The sequence below is a fragment of the Mirounga leonina genome, unplaced genomic scaffold, assembly GCF_011800145.1.
Source record: "Mirounga leonina isolate KUSES-001 unplaced genomic scaffold, KU_Mleo_1.0 Mir_104, whole genome shotgun sequence".
Taxonomy (NCBI): Eukaryota; Metazoa; Chordata; class Mammalia; order Carnivora; family Phocidae; genus Mirounga; species Mirounga leonina.
In genome coordinates this window covers 7,455,756-7,481,624 of record NW_023270231.1, presented here as the reverse complement: position 1 = coordinate 7,481,624, position 25,869 = coordinate 7,455,756, and the positions used below count along the sequence as shown (strand labels likewise).

At 35.6% G+C, this 25,869-nt stretch overlaps 1 protein-coding gene across 5 annotated transcripts in view; it reads right to left on the bottom strand.

The window, feature by feature from the left end:
* Positions 1-25,869, bottom strand: part of GABRG2 (gamma-aminobutyric acid type A receptor subunit gamma2) — a 102,575-nt gene that overhangs the window by 14,215 nt on the left and 62,491 nt on the right. For 3 of the 5 annotated variants that reach the window (XM_035013771.1, XM_035013764.1, XM_035013780.1), the window contains exon 7: positions 2,023-2,175. In XM_035013771.1, coding sequence (XP_034869662.1) covers positions 2,023-2,175 — 153 coding nt within the window. The remainder of the gene's footprint in view (positions 1-2,022; positions 2,176-25,869) is intronic. The other 2 variants (XM_035013778.1, XM_035013779.1) reach the window with 1 other exon arrangement.

Genomic DNA, 25,869 nt, shown 5'->3' with positions numbered 1-25,869 from the left:
TGAATTATCAAAGTGGCCTTAAGAGGAGTTTGACCAGCAGAAGTCTGGACTTCAAGAGAAGAGAATGATTTGAAATCTTTTTCTTAAAATATTTTTGGTATGGGTAGATTGGAATGTATTAATGCATTTGTTCCATCCATTCATAAGAGCATACATTACTTGAATAATCAATGAAGAACCAGCTATGGGCCAGGCACTATACTGGGAATGAAAAAACATCTACATTCTGATGTGAGAGACAGACATGTAAGCATATAAGGCAATACATTCTACTCACAGTGACAACAGTCCTAAAGTAATAGGCTCGACATACTTTGGGTTTATTTCAGCTGGTAGAAGTAAACAAGATATTCTAAGTGTTGAATAGGACTTGTAACAATGTACCACATATAACAGAGAAGTCCAAACAAAATTATTTTGAAACAGATGGGAGACTAAATTAGGTTTGGAAGAGGACAAACATGCAAATGATGTCTTCTTCCCAGTAATCTCTTTTGCCCTCAGTTTTAATAACCTGGTACAGAGCATTTTGTCAGAAAATGATATATAGTTGACCCTTGAACTACATGGGTTTGAATTACATGGGTCCACTTATATGCAGATTTTTTCAACAAATAAAGCACAGTATAATAAATGTATTTTCTCTTCCTTATCAGTTTTTTAATAACATTTGCTTTTCTCTACTTTATTTTAAGAATACAGTACATAATACATGTGACATACAATATATGTGTTACTGGGAAGGCTTCCAGGCAACAACAGGCTATTCGTTTGGGGGGAGTTAAAAGTTATATGTGGATTTTTGACTGCTCAGGTGAAGTTAGAACCCCTAACCCCCACATATTTCAAGGGTCAACTGTAGTTGCTAACATTTCTAATGCTTTAGTATGTTTCGTCCATGTGTGGAATACCTTATTTTCTTAAGTATTTTCTGTACCTAACCTAGATTAATCTAATAAAACCCTACAGAAAATGATATATGTTTCACATTTGAGGAAAATATGATTTACAGAAACTAAAGAGCATTTCCAAGCCATACTATACATGTGGGATGAAATCCAGATTTATTGGGTTTTAAAACCGGAGCTCTTAACTACTACAATTATATTTACTCAATAGTCAAGAGCGGGCAAGAGATGTGGTCCTAGTTTTCACATAGCTGATAAAAGAGGACTGTGATTGTATAATTCATCTTTCAACAGCTTAATTCTTAGTTAACTACTTAACATTCATGGACCTAGACTCCAACGTCCTTGTGAGTCTGTGGCTTTGTAATAATCTATTTGAACCTTATTCCTCACATGAGAAAAAAATGTGAAAATATAAACATCTCTATATATAATACATCAAGAAAGATGCAAATAATCTTAAAAGTGTATGCATTTGAGGTGGGAAGGGGCTGTATTCCCAAAATGTCACAGGTATTTTTCTAAAAATATTTTCAATGGTTAGAGCCAATTGCTGTGTATGTACATCTTCAAATGTCATTATGATAATTATGGATGTTGGAATTAATAGCCAGTCATGTGCTGGTAAATGTGTAACAGTTGACTCTAGGGGAAAAAAGGCAGTCCTGATTTTTAGTGTTTGCCGATTTCTATGATGTTAATACTTTCACCTTGGCTGACTTCAATCTACCAATGTGACATCTCTCAATACATTTGGAAAGAATAAACACAACCAGCTCTCATGAGCTTGTGTGAGCAGCTCCGCAAATAACTGCCCAGAGACCAAAACACAAAATCTACTGAAATTAGAAGTTTGTTTTTTTTTCCTAGTCAAACTTAAATTTATTAAGAGAATTCACTAAAGAAAGTGAATTGAGGTAATTAAGGAAAATGAGAACTGGAAATCTTTTAAACACCTTTTTTTAAATATGCTAGTTTTCTTTAAAATAAAATAATGTCATTTCTATGTAATTGCTGACTGAATTAACAGCAAATCAACTTAGAAAGGGGAATAAAGATTACTGATACCGGATACTTATCTTGGAACACTAAAAGAAAAAGAAACGTGTCTCACCTAAAGAAGTTCTGGCTGGAACAGCATCCTTATTGATCCAGAAAGATACCCAGGATAGGACAACAATGAGTGTGCAGGGGATGTAGGTCTGGATGGTGAAGTATCCCATCCTTCTGCTCAGGTCAAAGTAGACAGACATGACCACATAATCTCCTGGAACAGAACAGAGCATCATGCCAACACTTATCAAACTTGGAAAGCATTTAGAATAGGGAGCCCAGATATAAACCCATGCTTATATTGTCAATCAATGACAGAGGAGGCAAGAATATACAATGAGGAAGAGAGAGTCTCCAATAAATGGTGTTGGAAAAGTTGGACAGCTGTATGCAAAGGAATGAAACTGGGTGACTACTTTAAACTATATAAAAAAATAAATTCAAAATGGATTAAAGACTTGAAACCATAAAACTTCTAGAAGAAAATATAGGCAATAAGCTCTTCAACATCAGTCTTAGTAATATATTTTTGGACCAGTGTAAGGCAAGGGCAACAAAAGCTAAAATAAAGAAATGGAATTACATCAAATTGAAAAGCTTTTGCATAGTGAAGGAAACCATCAACAAAATGAAAAGGCAACCTACTGAAATAGAAGATATTTGCAATTGATATCTTTGATAAGGGGTTAATATCCAAAATATATAAAGAACTTACATAACTTAATATAAAAAATCCAATTAAAAAATCAACAGAGGAACTGAAAAAACATTTTTCCAAAGAAGACATACATATTGCCAACAGGCAAAAGAAAAGATGTTCAACATCACTATCATCAGGGAAATGCAAATTAAAACCACAGTGATATATCAACTCATACATGCCAGATTTGCTATTATCAAAAAGACTAAAAATAACAAGTGTTGGCAAGGATGTGGAGAAAAGATAACACAAGTGTTGGCAAGGATGTGGAGAAAAGATAACCATCCTCATGCACTGTTGTTGAGAAAGTAAATTGGCACAGCCACTATGGGAAACCACTATGGAGGTTCCTCAAAAAATTATTAATAGAAATACCATACAATCCAGCAATTCTACTTCTAGATGTTTACCCGAAAACAAAAACACCAATTTGAAGAGATATATGCATTCCTGTGTTCATTGCAGCATTATTTACAAATATGGAAGCCACCTAGGTGTTCCATTCATAGATAAAGATGTAATATATATACAATGGAATATTACTCAGCCATAAAACAAAGAATGAAATCTTGCCACTTGCGACAACATGGATGAACCTAGAGGGGATAATGCTAAGTAAAATAGAGAAAGACAAATACTGTCTTCTCTTATATGCACAAACTAAAAAACAAAACGGAAACAGACTCATAAATACAGGGAAGAAACTATTGATTACCAGAGTGGGGAAGGGTTGGGGGTAGATGAAATAGGTAAAGGTGATTAAGAGGTACAAACTTCTAGTTATAAATAAGCCATAGGGATGTAGTCAATAATATCGTCATAATTTTGTATGGTGACAGATGGTAACTAGACTTACTGTGGGGATCGTTTTATAATGTATAAAAATATCAAATCACCTGATATATACCTAAAACCAATAGGATACTCTATGTCATTTATACATCAACAAAAAACTGCAAAGCTTTTGAAAATAAGCATGTATTCAACTCTCATGTTCACACATTTAAATTCAGAGTTCCATACAAGGGGTATGTTGAAAACGATCTTCTTCCCCTTTGGGTTAAAAAACAAACAAAACAAAAACCCAAACTAAACTGAATTCTGATCCTTTCATAAGTAATGTGACTACCAGATGGAAGGAAACATTTTGAGTATATTGATAATATTTTCTTCTTTCAGGTGTTTCTGGAGGGTGCCTTCTCTGCCTGCTTAAACTTCTTGTTTGGTGGGGAGGGAGGGGAACAGTGTTTCTACACTGTGCCTCTCTTACCTGCCATGAATCCTAAGGTTTGTAACAATTTCCTCCTGTTCTCAGGACCTTTCTCTACACAAGCCACAGAGGAATATACTGGTGACTGACACTAGTAAATGCCAGTTTTACTCCATTTATAACCAAATTCCTATGCTGAGACATTTTTCTAATGTTTTCATTGAATCATATGGTTTTCCTTCATGGCACTTACTGCAATTCTTAATTTCTCATTTGTGTGGCTATTTTCTTAATCTCTCTCCTATTAGAATTAATTTATTTGCACGAGTTCACAAACAGTCCCTATTTTACCATACCACCGCAGGACCAGTACTTAGCATCCTGTTTGGCTCCCAGTAGGTATTCAGTAACATTTGTTGAAGAAAGGATCAAAAGAAAGAATGCATTTATAAATTTAAACATAGAGGGGGGAAAAAACACAAAAATCAAAAAGATGTGTTCTGGAACATTGAGTTGAAAACAGAGTTTATGTAAATGATCCTGATAGTAGAGTAATAAAGGAATCAAAGAATAACCATATGGCTATGCATGAGAACAATTTAATGTGACACAATTTGATGTCTCTAATTTTTAAAAAAATTCCATCTTTTTCATCTAATATGATTCAAAGTGAAATTTCAGAGCATTAAAAATTTTAAATAATATACTATTAAAATTTTTAGATAATATACTATGGAGACATGTCCCAGTTACTATATATTTATGCTTTCTTACATACTCTTAGGGAATAATAGTGTCAAAGACTGTATCTGCTCTTGCAGTGTGAGATAAACATGAGACCACTTTTCAAATGTTGCTTTTTTTCTTTACTAAATTATAATTTGTCCTAAAATACATGAAGAACAAACCCAAACCCTGTGCTTTTAGTTTAATTATTTGGCTTTGTGCCTGTTTCTCTACTTATTTCGCTGATTTAGATTTGATTTGAAAATGAAGTACTTTAGAAGCCTCATGCACAGAAGATTGACTTAGCAGAGTGAGTTCTCACTCCTCAGTCCAGTTCTTCCTTCCTACTCACAAGTGTCATTCCACAGCCTTCCAAGCTGCTGAGACAGAAAATCCTCCATTGGCTACTCTTCCAAGGAGTAAAGACTCTCCCCCTAACCTTGCAGTATTTCCTGTGTAGTTATAAAAACCTCTTAACACTGCCTTTGGCAAATTGATGTACTGTCACTTGTCTGAGTCAAGCTTGGTTAAGACAGTGATAGTGACCCAAAAACTAATTAGGGAATTTACCTTCCATTTGAACATCAGTTCCCTCTCAGAGATCATTAAGTAGCCATTAATGAGCAACTATCCCTGAAAACTTAAAGTGGGAATTTCTTGTTGGTAATAAGTAGATTTTGATTAGTTTTCTGAGATTATGCTTCTCTATATTGATTTATCTGGACTTAAGCTACTTAAAATCATGGCATTTCATAAATTAGTTTGGTCTCTGCTTTTCTTCTAGTTTACAATATGATAGACCCAGGCTATAATTGTGGAATAAAGACACTTAATTTGAGATGATCCCCATTAATGTCTGTTTCTTTCCTGTTTCTTTGATCAGAATACTGTAGGCAAATGCAAGTTCTCATATTCTAGATAGGAAAAACAAGGAGAGGTTTTCTTTTTAAATAGTAATATTCAGTGGTGCTTTTTCTCCTTATTTTCAGAGCCCTTGGGAGTTTTCTGCATATTTTAAACATGTGTTTGAGACTTTACAAATTATAATATTTTAAATAAATCTAGATAACTTTAGTAACTTTTTTTTTTTACTTATCACATAAGTGAATGAGAATCTACACTTTGGCATTAATGATCTGACTCTTTTAAAGGTGAACTTTAATTTTGTCTCAAGTTAACATGATAATTATCTCAATTCAATACTCCACTTCCCTTTAGGTCATAATCTAAATGTCCATAGCCTATTTATCCATCAATTTCTATATGAAGGTAATAGCTTCTGAGCATCTTTCATCTTTGCCAGCAAATCCAAAGCTTTTCTACCACTAGATTATGAATTCAAACTTGGGAACAGGCCATTTAAAAGCAAAGCAGCTTCACAGTGACAGCCTGATGCCTGTCTTCTCTAAGGCCACAACCCTTTTTGTATTTTTAAAAACTCTGGGCCAAAGAGCCTATAAAAATCAAAACCCCTGAAAGTGCTACATCAGTGATTGCTAAGCCCAAAAGGTTTAAATGCCAACCAAGTCAAAAGTGGTTATTTCAGCCACTTCAAATATATTCCTTTCATTGATTTAGTCTAACATATGATATTTAAAGTCATAGCATTTAATAAATTAGTTTGGTCCTTGTTTGTGTCTTAATTTAGAATGTTATAGACACAGGCTATGATTGAAAAGAGAAGACATAATTTGAATAACACCCACTAATGTCCATTCTTTCTTTATCTTTTATAAGCTTCTCACATCTGGTTTTAGGAAGAGACTATCAATGTTAATGAACGATGAATTCCAATTTTTTTTAACTGTGGTGCAAAACTATTTCTTAAAAACTTAACAATTCCAGTGGTAGAAAAATCTACCCCATGAACACCTGAAATAATGACAAGAAGTATTTTCTGGTTACCTGGAATGAGAACTACTATATACAGAGACTGGGGCTGAATGGTTTGCATACATTATCTCAATATCATTAATATCTTGTCAGGTTGGCGAAAAAAAAAAAAGATTTCACTTTGTTCCTCACTCATGATTCTTACTCCACTTAAATATAGTTGAATAGAACTTATATTATTCTACTAGATTGACTTTAAAGACAAAATAGTGTTAGGCTCTCCTTATGCTCATAATAGTGTTAGTGTTATGCTCTTCTTTACATTCCTCTCTCTAGTCTCTATTTAAATTAACAAATATTCTGAATCATTGCTATGCATACAGCCCTCTATTTTAGGGAGTATGGAGATTAAGACCTATGGAATCTCACAACTGATTCTAAATTAAATAGATTAAGATGGAACAAGATAATTTTCTCTTGACTATGATTCAGATAGACAGAGACATGTGTTGAGACAATGCATTAGATCTAACTATATCACCCCTTATTAAATATTTGAATCTGTGGTATACTTCTATGAGGTTGCTTTTGACCACAGGAAAGCAAGAGAGTTGTTGGCTACATTTGCATTTGGGGAAACATAAAAAGCATAAAGGAAAAATATTTACACATTTAACATGTAAAACTTTAGGAGTGCCTGTCTGGCTTAGTCAGTAGAGCATGCAACTCTTGATCTTGGGGTTGTGAATTTGAGCCCCATACTGGGGACAGAGTTTGCTAAATCAATCAATCAATCAATCAATCAATCAATCTACAGCTTTTAAAAAAGTTAAAAGAGAATGCTTTAGATAATTTTAAAAAGAAAATACAACACTTAAATAATATATCTACAAAATAAGAAATCGAAGGCCAGTGTCACTGATACATAAACAATTCCCATTAATCATTGAGAAAAGAAACCCAAATTTTAATTAGGTTAAAAAAATGAATGGATAATTGATGGATATATGGAGATTATCAACTTCAGTAGTGATCAGTGAAATGCCAAGTAAAAGAATAGTATTTCACTTTTAACCTATTATATTAGCAGGAAGTACAGACAAGATGTGAACTAAGAGCTACACACTTTTGATAGGGGTAAACATTGACTTTCTGAAAGATAATGTGGAAATATTTTTTTATAAGGATTTTATTTATTTGAGAGAGAGCATGAATGAACATAGGGGGAGCAGCAGAGGGAGAGGAAGAAGCAGGCTCCCCACTGAGCAGGGAGCCCAACATGGGACTCGACCCGAGGACTGTGGGATCATGATCCTGAGCCAAAGGCAGATGCTTAACCAATTAAGCTACCCAGGTGCTCCAGAAAATATATTTTAAAAAATATTTAACTTCAAGATATCTGGAATAAACACTGCCCCAAAAATGCTTTGTAAATATTGCCTTTTAATTGGCACCACACTTTTCTCCAGGTTTGCTGTGTTCCCAAAAGAATGAGTAGAATACCTAATCCTTGGGCAGAATCACAGTCCCTGAGCTTATGGAGTCTAGAGCATTATGGGTAAGTAATGACTTTCAAGTTTAATCAGTTGTTAACTTCTATACATGCCACTCCCATGTGTTTCTGCATCCATCACCTGCCCACCATTTCCAGTGGTGTCTGAGGCCCCTATTAACTTTTCTGGGATTACATTCAGTATTCTTCCAGCAACTAGGTCCTGTGAGGTCAGAAGGGAAAACATAACCAAACTGTAATTCTTGCCATCAGGGAGTCCTCAGGAAGACATAGGGATATAGCATCACTACTCAGTGGCACAAGGGCTCTAACAAAAAATATACACGCTAATTTATCTTATACACCATAATAAAATGAAGTCTCTGGCAAGCACATTTCTGGAAATTCTACTTAAATAATTCCAATCTTTGAAACCTTAAAGAGATCCATGTTCCTCTTCACAGACAGTCCAAGCCCCTTAGTCTGGCATGGGAAGCGGTCTAAAATCTGAATTTAACCTAGACATTTCTTATTATTCCCTTCATGTAGACAAAGTAAATTAAATATTTTCACTTCACATTTGTATGATTTTTCTGGCTTTATTCTTCCTGACCTCCTCTCTCTCCCAGATTCCTAGCACATCTCCTTTTCCTCATTCCAACTTCCAAATGTCCCCAGCACACACACATACTCTGTACGATGACTAGACATGTGCTAAGATGGTAGTTACCTTAAGTAAAATACAAAATTAAATAGAATTTAAAAATCTATCCCCCCATTCATCAAGGCATTTTCAAGTGCTCGGTAACTACATATGTATTATGATAGTATAGATCACAGAAAAGCTACTTCATCATAGAAAGCTCAATTGGACAGTGCTAGTTTAGACAAATCTTTCTAAAATTTACCTCTGTTCATTCCATTCCCTTCAAGTTTCTCAGTTTAAAATCCATACTGCTTATCATGTGTTTCTGGTCCATTTTACCCTTGGTCCATCCCCGCTGTATCTCACACCATTTATGATTTCCCCCTTTAATGCCCACCCAACTTGATTTACTTTCTATTCTCCTAAGAGAATAGGTACTGCTCATTCTTTTGTCTTCATTTGTCATGTTACCTCCAATTTCAGAAATATCCCCTGTTCCTGTGTTCATGTCACACATGTATACACTCCTCCAAACCCTTCAATAAGTGTCCATTGATATCAGGACACACTAAAATCCTTTAATTTGTCCTTTAAGACTTTGTATAATCTTTCCCCTGACTGCATCTCTAGCCTCATCTTAAATAGTATTTCCTCACACTCCAACTGGTGTTCTTGTGGTTCCTTAAATGTCCCCGCTACTTCTTGCCTTAGGATCTTTTCACATGCTGATTCTCTTGGTTCAAAATTTAATACCCCCATCTTTTCTTTAACTCCATTCTTTCTTCAGATGTCAATTTATTCCATCATCAAAGAAGTCCTTAATAGATCTAATGTCTTCAGTAAAACCTCATAGTATCATATGACAGCTAGAGAGCTGATCACAATTTAAAGAATATGATTGGTGTGACTATTAGATGATAATATTCAATTGGTTCACAAGTTCCATGAGGGAAGTAGCTATACTTAATTACCTATTTTAGTCTCAGCATCTAGTACAGTGCCTGGTACACAGAAGGAGCTCAACAATTATTTGTTAAATGAATAAATGTTTTAGCTTAGAAAGCAATGAAGAAAACCCTGGGTGAACGCTATACCAAAAAACATTTAAGACCGAGACAGAGATCAACATGAGCTTTTGAAATATTAAAACTTCACTTTAGAAATTATTGTTTCTGGAAACATTTTTACTGGATACCTTGCTAAACTTAATCCCCAGAGATGTGAATATAAGGTCACAATGAGCTGTTAGCAATCTTAACTGCTTGCCAAGAAGAAAAAAGGGAAGGGAAATCAGCTATATCAGAGTGACCGCATTATGCTTATTAAAGAATCGATTGGTGATTTGAGTTTCTCAACCAGATCCAATTCATGAGAGAGACAACAAAGGGGCTTGGCTGCTGAAAGAGATCAATCAGCCTTTCACCTTAAGTCTAATAGGTAGATGTGTTTTCGTTACAAAACTTCACCGTTTTTATTTCACCTGTTATTTCTTTAAGCTCATGTGTTGCAAAAAACAAAATAGCAACTGGAAAAATTACAGTGGAAAGTTAAAGGTGTAATTTATAATTTTTTTCTAGGCTAAGTCTATCTTTTAAAGACTCCCTCTGACTTCTCCACTGAGCAAAGAGAGCATAGAACTGTGGTGCAGACCAGGAGCTGCGTCAAGTTAGATTTCCTAGAAGCAGAGGTAGAGTCAAGAATTCCTGCAAGGGTGACTTATTGGGGTTTCATTGTTAAAAGAAGGGGAGTGAGGGAAGGAAGCAAGACCTCGCAGTGGGGAAAAAAGCTAAGCATAAGTAGGAGAACTTCTAGGAGGTTCTGGAACAAACTGTACCACAAAATGCCTCCTTGAGGCAAGAGCAGCCGTCATTTGCGCTCTGTAGGCTGTGGTGGAGTGGCCTTAATCTCCCAGTTGAGATGGTTCTATTTTGGCCAAATGCAATTCTGTAGAGAAGGGGACAGTGGTGGGCTGTAAGCAGCCACCTCTTACAGAACCTGGAGGATGGGTACACCAGCTCAGAGAAGAAGGGAAGGAGGGGTCATCAAAATGTGTACTACAGGAACGCCTGGGTGGCTCAGTTGTTTAAGCATCTGCCTTCGGCTCAGGTCATGATCCTAGGGTCCTGGGATCGAGTACCCACATTGGGCTCCTTGCTCTGCAGGGAGCCTGCTTCTCCCTCTGCCTACTCTGCTGGCCACTCCCCCTGCTTGTGTGCTTGCTCACACTCTCTCTCTGACAAATAAATAAATAAAATCTTTCAAAAGAAAGTGTCCACTACAAGAGCTGTGATGTCAGACTGGCTAGGTTCAAAAGTCTTACTTCTGCCACTAACTGATTGTGTGATTTGGGGAAAGTGCCTTAATTCTCGGAGTCTCAACTTCCTTACGTGTAAATAGGGATAGTAAAAAACCTCACCTCACAGGGTTATTGTGAAACTAAACTAAAAAGAGTTAATATATGTGAAGTGCTTGGTATAATTCCTGGCCCATAATAAAAGGCCCATTAATGTCATATATTATTACAAAGTAGCATAATCTTTGTAATATTATTAATACCATTCTGGCACATATAAGCATAGAAGAAATAGTACTCTACATCTAAAAGAGAATTGGTTATAAAGGCTCCTAGAATTTATCCATATCAACCAATTTTGTCCTCTTAAACACCCATCAAAGAAGATTGGTGTTTTATCCAAGGACACAGAGCTACCTAGTGGCAGACCCTTGACTCCTGCTTCCCAAAGCAATACTCCTTTTGTAGTACATAGCCTGTTCATTTTAAGCCAATGGTTAGGATCATGGAAATAAAGAGGGGGGGCGGGGGAGGGAAAGCAGAAAGTTGAACAATTACTGAATGTAGTTAATATAGCTGGTTTGGATAACTGGGGGTCCCAACGACAAAGAGAAAAGTTCCTTTTGTTTGCTCTTTAACCTTATGTATATAGGCATATTACTTTTAGGAGGATGGAAACTCAACCATACTAGAGTTGTCCTCCTGGAGAATAGCTTTAGATAAAAGGAAGCTTAATATTTGTAAAGCCTCCAGAGATTAGTGGTTTCCTCTAGGTTTACACAGTGAACCTAAGTTTTGCTAATATCTTAGTTCTCTGCAGTTCTGTACTAGAAAATTCTCTTTACTAGATTTAATAGTGTAAATCACTCCTCTTCTTCACATGCTTTAGAAGCCACAGTTTCTTAGCTCATTGTGACCTTCTGTAATACAATTCATTATTTGGGGTCCATCACCAAATTCCAACAAATAGCAAATAGTAGCAAATAGCAAATTCACCTTGAGATTCATATAAATAAAACAACTCTGGCTCAGAAATCTAAAACTGAAGATAGAAATGAATGCATTTGCCACTTTGATCCATCCAAAAGGAATGCAATTTTTCTCAGCATAATTAAATCTAACTCCTACAAACATCTGACTAGATACTAAACATGTTATAAGTGCATGTAACTTTATATAAGTGCAGAATAGGTTGTGGTAGCAGAAAATACACAGAATCCAGTCCCAGAATTCAAGTGCTAGTAATGACACAAACAAAGTCCAGAGAGTAGGATAAGTTGTTTAAATTCTCCCAGGAAAGTAAGGATAAGCATACCTAAGGCTGTTGTGAAAACCACATTTGCTAATGGTAGGAAAAGTGCTTTGTAAGTTTTCAGAGATGATGTATACATGTTATATATTATTACATAGCAGCACAATCTTTGTAATATTATTAACACCATTCTGGCACATATAAACATAGAAGAAATAGTACTCCCTATCCAAAAGAGAATTGGCTAGAAAGGGTCCTAGAATTTATCCATATCAACCAATTTATCCTCTTAAAGACGCATCAAAGAAGATTGGTATTGGCATTCTATAGTATTGGTAAGTAAGCTTCTTGAGTGAAATGTTTTTATCCTATGTTAAAAGGCTACCTGCAACCATCAGGAATAATAGTAAAGCATTCAGTCTTATTCTTATTTATATGAACGTCATTGTATCCATGAACATCATTAATACTATCATTTTAACATAGGTCACAGATTTGTGTCACAAAAATCATCTCTTCTGTTCAACATGACACTGAAGTATGAACTGATTACATATCAACATGGCTTGGCAGTCAAAGGTGACGAAATATCCTTTTATGTATGGTTCATCCTCATGTAGAGTATTACTGCAACACCACCAGATCTCCTAATTTATCTGAGAAGTCCCATTTTGGGGGAAATTTTAAAATGTGAATTCATATTCCAGCAACTTTGCTCCCTTGGCTCTAAGTTGCTGACTAGAAGTATTTTCAACAACTCAGGAGAGAGAGAGACTAATAAGAAGCACATACCATAGTACAGTTAAATTTGTCAACTTTGATAAGAAAATTAAAGTGGCTTAATAGAGGCATGGCTGGATATTTGAGAAATCCTAAGAAAAATAGTAGTTTTTTTACTTCCAGTCCACCATAGGTAAGTGCTAGATAACGAAGGATTTTTTTTTTTTTTTTTTTTTTGCTCCTTGTAATTACCGATTATAACTGATTTGTCACAGTTGTAATCTCAGACCCACAGAAAAGGGGTCAATATGTTACATTTGCCATTCTGACATATACATGATGAGAGTGCACTTCACAGAGGAAAAGAACAGAAATCCTACTTGCTGCTGCTGAAAGAAACAAGATTTCCCAACATGAAAAGGCATGGTCCACAGTTCTGTCCATGAAAAATGGAGTCTTTGGCCATGGGCAGCTACAGTTCCCTCTATTTTCCATCCTTTTAGAAAGTACCAGAAAGAAGAGATTCCACTCTGACTTTCTCCCACTTCATGCATTCTGTTATCTGATGGGTAAAATTGAGATGCTTGCCCACTTAGGAGTTTCCTTACCGGATAGATCTAATAATTTCTTGCATCTGTTCTCCATTTGGTAACATCTCCTGAGTCAAGCCATGGACGAATTTTTAGAGGTTAATCCAGAAGTTGTTCTCACCCAGTCCCTACTTTAGGTACCCAGTTGTTGCCAGCCTGCTATTCCAAGCAAGTAGTCGATCTTGTACACCAACTTCTCCTCTGAGTTGGGTAATCCCAAAAATTAGATTTGGATGAGACATAATACGAATCTTCCAAGTCAGTGCTACCAGCAATAAAGATGGTATTTGAATTCTATCTGTTGGATTTATGAATGTATCTCACAGATGGTTTCAAATTCCAGAGGCAAAGAGAAAAATGTTATTAATGATTTTCATTCAAACCCAGAAAACTTTTCTGGAGAAATAACCATAAACACTGTAATTTCTTATTTCTATTCATCTGATGGGCCTGGCATAATTTTGTGTTTGAAGCCAGACCTGATTAATCTAACCCAGGCACTGACATTTTCTTAAAAGGCTCCGCAGAAGTTGAGAAACCTAATGTTATCAGAATACCAAGCTTTCTAAAACAGCTTTGAAAGCAGCTGGAAAAAGAACATCCAAATTCAGGCAACTGCAGGCAATGGTTGGAAAAGGTCAAATCACAAAATGTTCCCCACGACGTCAAATCACTCCTGGGGATACTCTGCAAAATTATAAGCTTAACGACTTGACCTCACTTGCTCTTTGCTCTATGCCCAACCACTCAATTTTAAAGCTTTCTTCCCCCTGCTAGAATTCTCTCACCCAGGAAGTTTTGCATTTTGTGATATTCAAGATAATTTTTAAGATGTTTGTTAAAAATCATTACTAACATTTTTTTAAAACTCTGTAAATTATATCAAACTACATAGAGTTGATTCCAAAAAGCTCAACTTCTCTGAAAAAGGAAGCTGTATCTTTTGGTTGGGAAAGCACTGGACTCAAAGTCAGCAGACCTGTGCTCTAATTCCTGCTTGTTTATTATGATCTTCTTGTGTAATCTTGGGTAAATCCATTTTTCTTTCTGGTTCTTTTTGTGTTTTTTATAAAATAAAACTATTCACTTAGATAATGGATCTTGTGGGGACCCTATATAAAATGTAAAATATGATTTTAATATTAAATTTATTATTAGTGATATTATTTAAATCTGTGTATTTGAAACATATCCAAAATTCACCAACGGCTCTAAACTTTATGAAAAATGAAGAAATGAGATATATGACAAAAAAAAAAAAAACCCTGGCAATTTCTGAGTTTGACATTAATTCGCTCTACGACCTTAAGCAAGTTACTTGTCTAGTCTCAGTTTTAGCACATGGAAAAATTGGGATAATAGTCATTCTTCCCTACTAGAATTCTGGTGAAGGGGAATGATTCCTGTTGAGTGTTGAGAACAGGAACTTGAGACATAGTAGGTGCTTAATAAATGTTACTGAACATTGTTACCATTATTTTTTTTCCTTTTCCTAATGTTTTCACATAACTCAGAGGATCTTATGACCTTGAGAATCTAGTTTATACCATAGCTGTTCATTTTGATTTGTTTCTACAATAAACATCCAGTTTTCTCCATTTGTCAGGAAGGCAAAGCTTAGTCTCATTCATTCCTCCTCTGGTTTTAAATGTAAGACATTTAAAAGCTGGACACCTGACAGAACCTCTTACACTGTAATGGCCCTGGAGTTAAAGATAAGAGAGCAGAACAATCTATCCTTTTCCTTCCCCTGACAAGACTCCATTACAGACGTAAAACCATGAGAAGGCCACAGCATAGCAGGGATGTAATAATGCCCCCTACTGGCGGTCAGCAGTCCTTGTACTCACGATAGTGCCCACTAAGAGAAGCCCAGGGCTGGTGAGATGACCTGTGTCCTGCCTCTACTCAACTATTAGACACAATCACCTCCTTTTACCCACCAAAAGCCCTTGTTGTGACTTGAGTAATAAAGGAAAATAATACAAAGATTTGAGGAAAGCATGCAACCACATCCATTTGCTGATTATATTTGGGAATCACATCTCAAGGCTTTTTGATTTATATTTCAGAGAATGAATTCTTACATCAATCTGTTTGCCACATGGAGTCTTGTATCTCTTTCATTTTATAACGGACAGTCTAGATCAGAGGGCTGATGCTCAGCATTCTCTGTCCACAGGGAGATAGGGAATTGTGTTTTTGGGCAAAATGGACCTCCAGGAGCAAGTGTTCTGGGAGAAGGATCATGGGAACCAAGGCATGTAGGTATCTGCCTCATATCAGGTTTCTGCTATTGCAGGATTGATATAGGAGATTATTAAAGGCCTCTAAATCTTTTTTTTTTTTTTTCTGAATTGGCACTTGCTTTATTTTCACAGATGGTATTCCATGTCTAATCAGCATCAAGAACAATGGTTTAATGCTCCACTCACCAAAACTCAAAGTATCTTTGGCCTCATTATATAGGGAATTTTCAGTACTTTCATTGCTGAATTTGGATTTGATCCTAGGGTGTCATAGCTGAAAGAGAATTTAGAGATCAGGCCAGTTTCTTCATTTTCCTGATGAGAAAGTGAAGCTCTGAGGAATACTGGAGCTTGCCAAAGGTCACACCACAGAACCTTCACCAGAAGTTAGGTCTCTCAATTTACCCCTGAGAGCTTTTTTGTTTTCATTAATACTGTCATTTGAATAACTAAACTGTGAGTTGTAAAATTGAAGTATGGTTTTATGCATTAAAGATTTAATTAGATGTTCTCTCTCCTTTCCCATACTTGAGTTCCTAAATAAACTTCAGAGTTAACCAATTCTTTCTGCAGAATAACTGCATTTATGATTTGCAAATAAGATAAAAATAATATTAACTGTAGAGAGCTGTTATTTGCTAAGCACTATTGTTCTATCAACATTGAGGCAACAACCTCTTAGCAGCTGATCACAAGAGATCTCTCAAGGAGGATTTGATGTTAACATCACTAAAATTATAGCCTACTTGGAATCTGGTGTTTAAATAATGGCAAATTGAAGGGCCTTGCTTCCCCTCTGCAGCCTTCTTGGCAGGGAGAAAAAAAAATGAAACACCTCACCTTTTTTCAAGCAGTTTCTAAAGGATGTGCATTTTGCAGAACTTATTAACGTGAATTTATAGCCCCTTTGGCCCAAACAGTTCTTTGACAACATATTGGATTTGGTGGCATGAAAGAGTAATTGGAAAATTTTATAAACCTGGTTTTCAAGGTCATAAATTTTCAATGATATTAAAGAATTGGAAATAGCTGCTTTAAGTTAAATACTTAGTATATTTAATCTTTACAATGCTAGGGAAGAAACTCTTGGTCATGTTTTAAGACTTATGTCTTTGGTGAACAATCTGCAATCTACCCCAATGTCAAATTCACCAAGCTTATATGTAGCTCAACTTTTTTTTTAAAGCTAAAAGATTTTAATTTTTTTAACAATTAAGGGTATACTAATATGTGTATCTCAAATAAACTGAATTATTTAAGACATACTCCTTTCATAGTCATACAATTAATAGGGAACAGGAACCAGCCTGCTGGACTAACACATCTGTAATATGTATCAACTTCAATGGCAATTATTTCTCCAATTCTTCTTAAGAGAAAAATGCCAGACAAGTTAGAAGCAAAAAAAGGTTTGCTTAAAAAAACCCTGTATGTATAGGATAAGTTTAGGTCCTCAAAAACCAGGTAAAAAATGATAAATGAAAAAAACTGATTAAACTTCTCATACTAAATTATATTAAAGGCATTTTAGCAAAATAAAGCATTAAACTGTACTTAGTAGACATATACATTCTTTTTCATAGCTACTTCATTACAGATTGATCAACTTTAATCTACTTGAATAAAGAATTATCTGAAAGCCATGCTGACTGAATGTAAGGTAAAGAAAGCAAACATCCCCAGCCATTTTTTGCATGAACATGGATTCTACCATTTAATGGAGACTCAAGGCCAAAAATTTTTAGTGGGTATATTTTACCTCCAGTATAGATTCTCTTCATGTAAGATCATAAAAATGCAATACAATGCGATGAGCCCAATTTAGGAATCATGCGAGGCAGCCCCTATTAACACAGACAGCTCCAATGAGGGAACAAGAAAAGCTAAATTTGGTGTCACTGGGGCTCATTATGTAAGTAGAATAATCAAGTACAAGGAACTAGAACAGACTGAAAATAGGAAACATCGTGCCCGAACAGTCATTCAATCAAGGCTGATTTGATTGTTTTGATGACCAAAATAACCCATGTGAGAAATCCACAATGAGTGTGAAGAGTTCAGTGTCCTATAAACACACACAGTGCTCAAAGATTAGCAGTATGACCCATCTCTACAAAAGCTGAAGAAAACATTGCTTGAAATGAAAGATAGGGGAAGATCTGTTTTTAAAAGAACATGGATACTTTTAAAGGAATGTTGACATTTCGCTTTCAAAACTGAAATTAAACATGAAGTAGAGTCTGGTACAGGATATGTCTGAAGTGCGTAAGAGCTTTGATCTCCCAATGGATAACTGAGACAGTGCTTGAACTTAAAAACTGTTCAAGATTTTATGAATACCCTAAAATTATGATACAGTATAGCAATCTTAAAATGACTTTTGCCAAAATGAGCTACAAAAGACCTGCACTCAGAGAGACCCCAGTTGCCTGGAGCTGGCAAGGAAGATGGGAGGGGCTCAATGACAGCCTGAAGACCCCGAGTGCCCTTTGACCTTACTATCCAATGAACCTACAACATTTCTAGTAGGAAAGACATATCAAAGGCTTTTAATTATTGGGCAATATGGAGACAAAGTGAAAATTTGTTTATGACTCCACTTTTAAGATCTTTTAGGCATTTAGGGCTATTCCTTTATTTATTTTTAGCTGTTTACACAAAGTTACCAAATTAATATCTCTGAAAGAAAATAACAGATTACTACAGTTCAAAAGGTGTCTTCTATAGCTCATCTTTTGTAGAAAGACATTAACTGTGGTGACATAAGTCTTCCCCACATTCCTTCATCACTCCTCTATATAGTTTGACCATTATTCTTATTAAGAAAAGATAGTGATAAAGGATAGACTATAAACAGATTCCTTTGCTCCTAGTTCCAAAATAATTCCTTTAAACAACTATCACTTTAGAGTAAGTGAAAGAGGTATTAATAGAAAAAGAAAATACATATAGCTTAGACTTTAGAATTAGAAGAAATCTCAAGGATCATCTAATCCAGCTATAACTGAAGCTCAGAGTTAAAATGATACATCCAGGGCCACACAATTAGTTAGCATCAGATCTAAATATAGAATTCCAGTAGCTTGATTCTCAATTTGAAATTCTCTCCTGGTGAATTTTCACTAAAAGTGTTACACCTAATTTTTTGCTGCATGCACTGACGTAATAACTCAATAACCAAAACCACAGAAATATGCAATTCTAGATATCAACTTGTTCAATACTTGCATCTTAGAAATGAAGAAAGGAAAGCCCTTACTCCTCAATCTTCCTCCCAGAGAACTGGAAGCTATCAGTGCTCTGTCCTAGGTTACCTTGTGTAATATGGTGTAAGAGGGAGAGGAGAAGAGAGGAGAGGAGAGAAAGTAACTTTGCATTGGAGAAAATTGATTATCTGCCAGCTGGGAGCTGAGCTTGGAGCAACAGCATTTTGCAAGTACTGATGTTTCCTCCCTACATGTCTCAAGAAGGGAAACCAGGGCAGTTTCTAGCATTGTTCCTTGAAGAGCTGTGGCATGCTGTTAGTAAAACACACACAGACAAGGGAAGGGATGCCAACAAACCGTCTCTCCACACTTAGTCAACTGTCCTCCAGGGACAGAATGACAGTGTCTGCCTCCAGGAGTAAAATAATGCCACTTGCTTAATGTAGGTTGAATGACCGAGATGAAAATCTGAGGTGAAATCAATACACCTCCTCACTGTATCTCTGCCAGGGAAGAGAACTTGGGATAACTAAGCAGGAGAGATACTTGGCTTGGCATGCAGCCATGTTCTCTAATCCCCAGGAAAGGAAGAGCTTTCAGAAAGTTGGACCAGCAGTTATAGGAAAACACAATTTTTCTCGTAAATTATGAGGATCTAAGCAAAAGCATGGTAAAGGCTGAAATTATAGCTCATGTTTTCCATTTCTCTGGTCTTTTCCTCCTGATGCTCTCTGTCCTGTGTGACCAAAGATCTCCTTCCCAGCCCTTGCCCAACTTCACACAGAGCCTCTGCCTTACCTGCTTGCCCTGAGCAACACTCTCTATTCTAAACAAGTTTATGCAGTGAAAACGGTGTGGGCTTTGAGTTTCAATCTGGATCTGCACCTTGACTCTAGTTCTTACTAGGTATTCAACTTAAGGTAAGCTACTTAACTCCTTGGAACATGTTTCTACATCTCACTCAACTCTCTTCTGTGTAACATTTCCTCCCTTCTGACGGAACTGGTAGAAAGGAAGACAATATGATAGACCAGATATCTAATGATTATCTTTCCTAACAGCATTGCTTTTTATAGGGGAATCCTGTAGACACAATACTTTAACTCAGTGGGTAAGACTCTCAATATTGTGATTTCTGGTGTTATGGCATTTATGAGTCTAGCATCATATCCAGAGCCATTAAAACTACACTGAGAAGACAGACGGTCTAATCCACCATTAAGGCCAAACTTCAGTATTGCTCATGTTTGGCGATGTGAGCTTCCAATGATGGTTGGATTACATGATAAATAAGGATACTCCCAATCCTATAATCTTACAAAAATCTTAGATTAAGTCATAAACCCTAAAGCAGATCATATAGATGATTAGATAGAGAAGACAGACTAAAACATCCTAATATCAACCTAGAATAATCTTAAGTTTTTTGAGCATAGTTTTCATTTTGGAGGAAAATCCATTTATCCCCAAATATCTAAAGTACAGGCAATAGTCAAGATTTTCATGCCGAAAGAAATGATTTATATTCAAAACACACACTTTGTCAGTGTTGGAGATTTGATAATTTTGCTAAAAACAATCAACACACATCAAGGTGCTTCGGGCAATCATGGTCTCTTAATCTCTATTACTTAGATGTCTGTACTTAACCTTTTTTTCTCTCTCATCATCCCTTAATAGTGCCACTGTTGAATTCTAATGATGGTAGGTTTGCAGAGGTAATGATGTCTGGGAATTTCCTCTGAATTTTAGAATTGTAAGTTTTAAAAAGTTAAGGAAGATTGATTGCTATCAGAAACAAATAGATTTAGAGTAACCAATGTTTATTGATCATCCGCTATAAGCCACTCCCAGTGGGAGGACCTGAAGATACAAGGGTAAATGAGAAATTCTCAGCTCACAAAAGGCCAGTCATGCAAAATGAGAGGTAAATAGGCAATTCATAGCACTGTTACAAGTGCCATGAAAGAGAACAAAGCAAGAGAGGTGTAAACATTCTCAGGGGTTACTTATCTCAACTGAATCATGAAGGCCAGAAAGAGTTATCAGGTGAAGAAGGCAAGTAAATGATATGTAGAAGAAATAGCAAGGCATGTGAGGCTAAGAGCCTGAAATATCTGGGAAATTACAAACAGTTCTATGGGTATAATATAGAGTATCAGGAATGAGTGAAGGAAAAGGCAGAGAAGGAACGCTTGGAGAAGTAGGTAGTACTATCTAGAAATCTGAGAATCCTAACTCCAAAATGGTGTATAGGACCCAAACAAACCTTATATATCAGATCTTAAAGTGTAGCTGCTACATACATTTCCACTGAGGCCTCTTCAGTGCCCATATCACCTGCAATCTTGGTGGGAAATGATGTGATTACTAGAACCCTATTTATTTTACCTTAATAACAAAATTTAAAATTGTTCATAAAAACAGAAGTTAATGATAGAAAGGATACATGAGGAGACAATAATACTGAATGTCCAGATAATTAAAAAGGATTCTAGGGGCACCTGGGTGTCTCAGATGGTTAAGTATCTGCTTTTGGCTCAGGTCATAATCCTGGGGTCCTGGGATTGAGCCCCACATGGGGCTCCTGGCTCAGTGGGGAACCTGCTTCTCCCTCTCTTTCCCTCTGCCTCTCCCCCTGCTCATGCTCTCTCTCTTTATCTGTGTCTCAAATGAATAAAATTAAAAAACAAAAAAAAGGATTTTAGCACCAGAGTTGATTCAAATGGAAATAAATATAAATTCTAGGAATTAAAAAATATATATATATATAGGCAATAGATTTCTCTAGTTGTTTCTCTACCAGAAAGTGAAAGTCTTAGGATATAACATATTTATCCCAAGGTCTTTTTTTCAGATTTATTTCAACTATTGAACACATATGAAGTACAGTTGAAAAGATACCATGATCCAATCTGAGAAACCTTGTCCTCCATTCAGTTTTTCATAAGCTTAGGTGTAAACATGTCCCTCTATTCCAAAAAGAACGTGTCCGGGGCGCCTGGGTGGCTCAGTCGTTAAGCGTCTGCCTTCGGCTAGGGTCATGATCCCAGAGTCCTGGGATCGAGCCCCGCATCGGGCTCCCTGCTCAGCGGGAGGCCTGCTTCTCCCTCTCCTACTCCCCCTGCTTGTGTTCCCTCTCTCGCTGTCTCTCTATCAAATAAATAAATAAAATCTTTAAAAAAAAAAAAGAACGTGTCCCTCCATTCCAAAAGGAACTCAGAACAGTGTACCATATTTATTTCAAAATTGTTCTTACATTTAAAAAAATGCCTTTTCTGGGTGATTTATGATATCCCTTGAGCTACTTTGTACAGAAGTATTTCAGTTCTATTTCACTGCTATCGGGAATATTTAAGGGGAGCTAGGAATGAAGGCCTGGATCTCTAGCATTGTATGCCAGGTAGAAAATTAAGAAAAGGAGTCCATTTTTATGATTTTTAGGTATAGAATTTCAAGTTTGGCCAAGTTGGTGGTATGCTTCATCTCTCCTCCCAGTGTTTCCTGCCCTGTGAAGGAACTTCATTAGAGTAACACTATTGGCCACTCCATTTCCTTTCGATCACCCCCAGGGTGGAGATAGAATTGATTAGATGAGTGATGAGCTTTAGGAGAAACTAGACATTCATTGCCCAGTTCCTTTCTGTTCTTCTTGGGAACAAATACCTAAAGGACATACATGTTTCACTCTGTTATTCCCAGCATGGTAATCTTAATTCTTCTAGATGGGTAATTCTAGTTCTGGGACTTAGTATTGTAAAGCTCAATCTCACACAGGTATATGAGAGATTTTTCAAGATCAGCTTTACCAGTAATGAAGAGGATGCTTTGGTCACTTTCAATTTACTCCTTTAATTTTTCAATTGTTTTAGAACAGGTGAGACAAAAATTTGTTACTAATTGGAATCCTTAAATACTCAACATTCACAATCATTTGAATAAGCTCGGTGCTTCCTACATCTGAGCCTTTATTTATGCTATCATCCTTGCTTAAACGCCTCTCCTCTCTCTTCAGCCTATCAAAATCTCACATCAAGACCCAGCTCAAGCACTGTATCTTCCAGGGAGCCTACTTCAATTTATCATGCATCTCTGTGCCTGGCACTGTTTTAACTCTAGTTAACTGTCCTAATCTTAATTTGTTGCTTACCACCATGTTTTGCTCATGTGAACATAAGAGATTGACTTTTCTCCCAGATTTCGTGATGACTTATAGTTTAAATATGTTAACTCTATAGTGGGAATTATTTTAAATGTTTCACACACAAATGAAAGTATTTAACACAATGATTATGAGTACATTCTTTGGAGTCTGACTGTCCTGTTTTCAAGTCTTGGCTTTGCCACATACTTAGTAAGTGTGCCCAGGCAAGTTTCTTAACTTCTCCAAGTCTCAGTTTGTCATTGGCAGAATAATAATAATTCAGTTACCCTTAGCTGCTGTAATGATCAAATGGTAATGCCGTAACAATGATTGCTAAGTCCTTGCAGAATATCCAAACATGAAACCTGTCATCTTTGGACTAAAAGGACTAAGCACTTTGTTTTAAAATATGATTATCAAAATATGTTCTAAAATGTTTTAATATTGGTACTTTCTTGATATACCCAAATCTACCTGTCTTACAGGTATTGCAAAATAACACTGATTTTAAAAGATGTCTTGATTTTAGAGAAATTAAGGTGTAAAATGAATCAATTAAATAAGTTAATTTTTAAGATTTATTGAGAACATATTCAGATTCAGACCAAGAGAGACAACAAGGTTCCTACCTTAATAAATGTCAACAAAAATTGTAAGGGAAATGTATAAAAATAATAAAGGTAGGGGTTAAAAGCATCAAAGATTGAGGACAAATTATTATTCAAAGCTAATTTTGAGTTACCTGCAATTGAAAAAAATTTCAAAAATAAATGTTTAAGGTATGTTAGTAATGGTAAGAGTAAGAAAAAATAATCAATCAGACGTCCATTTCAAACTATAAGGAAGAAACTTTTATCACACCAAACCTCCAGATAAGACAAAAGCATAAGACCATTTTTAAAAATGAAATGGATAAAATTTTTTGAAAGGAAATGAAAGCATGTTGTTTGAAGATGTTAGGTAACAAAGTAGGCATCCAGGACCCCTCTCAAAATTCAAGAGAAAAGAAAACTGCAGTCACTTGCATTTGTTGATTCAGCACTTTTATGTTGCTAGGACAGTAAAAAATGGACTTCTGGACAGACCAGAAAGAGGGGATCTGGAAAACAACCTAAGCTTTCAGTTGCATTTCTAATTATTATTTCTAATATCGAGAAATAAAAATGATTTTTCTACTGGCATTTGATTTAGTGATTTTACTAACTTTTGATTCCAGGGGGGAGGGAATCTTTCACTATTTGACCTCTCCATGTTTGTTGTAGGTTTTTTATTGCAAATACTCTTTATTGTATAGGGGAAATTCCTTTTTATTCTTAGTTTACTAATAGTTTTTATTATTAATGTTAAGTTTTCCAAATGAATATTTTGCATCCACAGAGATATGATATGTTTTTCCCTTTTTATTTTAGGACTGTGATAAATTTAGCATATATTGATTGATTTTATACTATTAAGCCAACCTTTCATTCTTAGAATAAAACATGACTTGGTCATGAACTAACATTCTTCTTACTGAACTTACATGAACTAACACTGAAGTAGATATGTCAACACCTTGATTAGAATTTTACCTCCAAGATTGAAACTGGACCACTTTCTTATAACATACACAAAAATAAACTCAAAATGGATTAGAAAACCTAAATATAAGAACTGACACCATAAAACTCCTAAAAGAAAAGATAGACAGTAATCTCTTGGACATTTACCTTAGCAATATTTTTCTGGATCTATCTCCCTAGATAAGGGAAACAAAAGCTAAAATAAACTATTGGGACTAGATCAAACTAAAAAGCTTTTACACAGCAAAGGAAGACATCAACAAAACAAAAAGGCAACCTACTGAATGGGAGAAGCGATTTCCAATGATATATCCAATAAGGAGTTAATATCCAAAAATATATATGTATTTTGAAAAAATCATAGAACTCACCATACAGTACAACATAATAAAAAAATTAAAAAATAAAACATTTAAAGGCATAAAAATATAAATAAATTAGAGGTTTTTCTTAAAAAAAAAATCATAGAACTCAACAACAAAAAAACCCCCACAAATAATCCAATTAAAATGGGCGGGCAGCATAGGCATCTTTCCAAAGAAGACATACAGATAGACAAGAGACACATGAAAGGATGCTCAACATTACTTATATATGCAATCTAAAAAACAAAAAAATGAACAAAAAAAACCAGATATAGACTCATAAATACAAAGGCAAAATAGGTAAAGGGAATTAAGAGGTACAAACTTCTTGTTATAGAATAAATAAGCCATAGGGATGAAAAGGACAGCATAGGGTATAAGGTAATATTGTAATAATTTTGCATGATGACAGATGGTAACTACACTTCTCATGGTGAGCATTTTGTAGCATATATAATTGTCAAATCACTGTGTTGGACACCTAAAACTAATATTTTATGTCAACTATACCTCAATAAAAAATGTTCATAAAAAAGGCAAAATATTGTTGCAGCTGGAAAAGCCACAGTAAGCAAAGTTTTAGCCTGTAGATATCATCTAGAAAGATCTGATTATTTGGCTTATCTGGTTTATATTCTAAGAGATCATAAAATGGCATGTCATTAACAGGTCATTTCCATTTCATGGAATTTCACAGACCCCAAAATAAACTTTCAGTATTTTTTCTCAGTTGCATTGGTGGGGCCTATAATGCCACTAATGGAAATGAGGCTTAAAATATATGATCATGAGTCGCAGATGGGAAAGTGAAGACTAAACTCACAAAATATTTTATAAGTCTGTATGTTTATGATGTAAGTTTCATCAAGTGATAGGGTCCCTGTAATGAATAGAACACTGTATACAACAATAAAGGCATG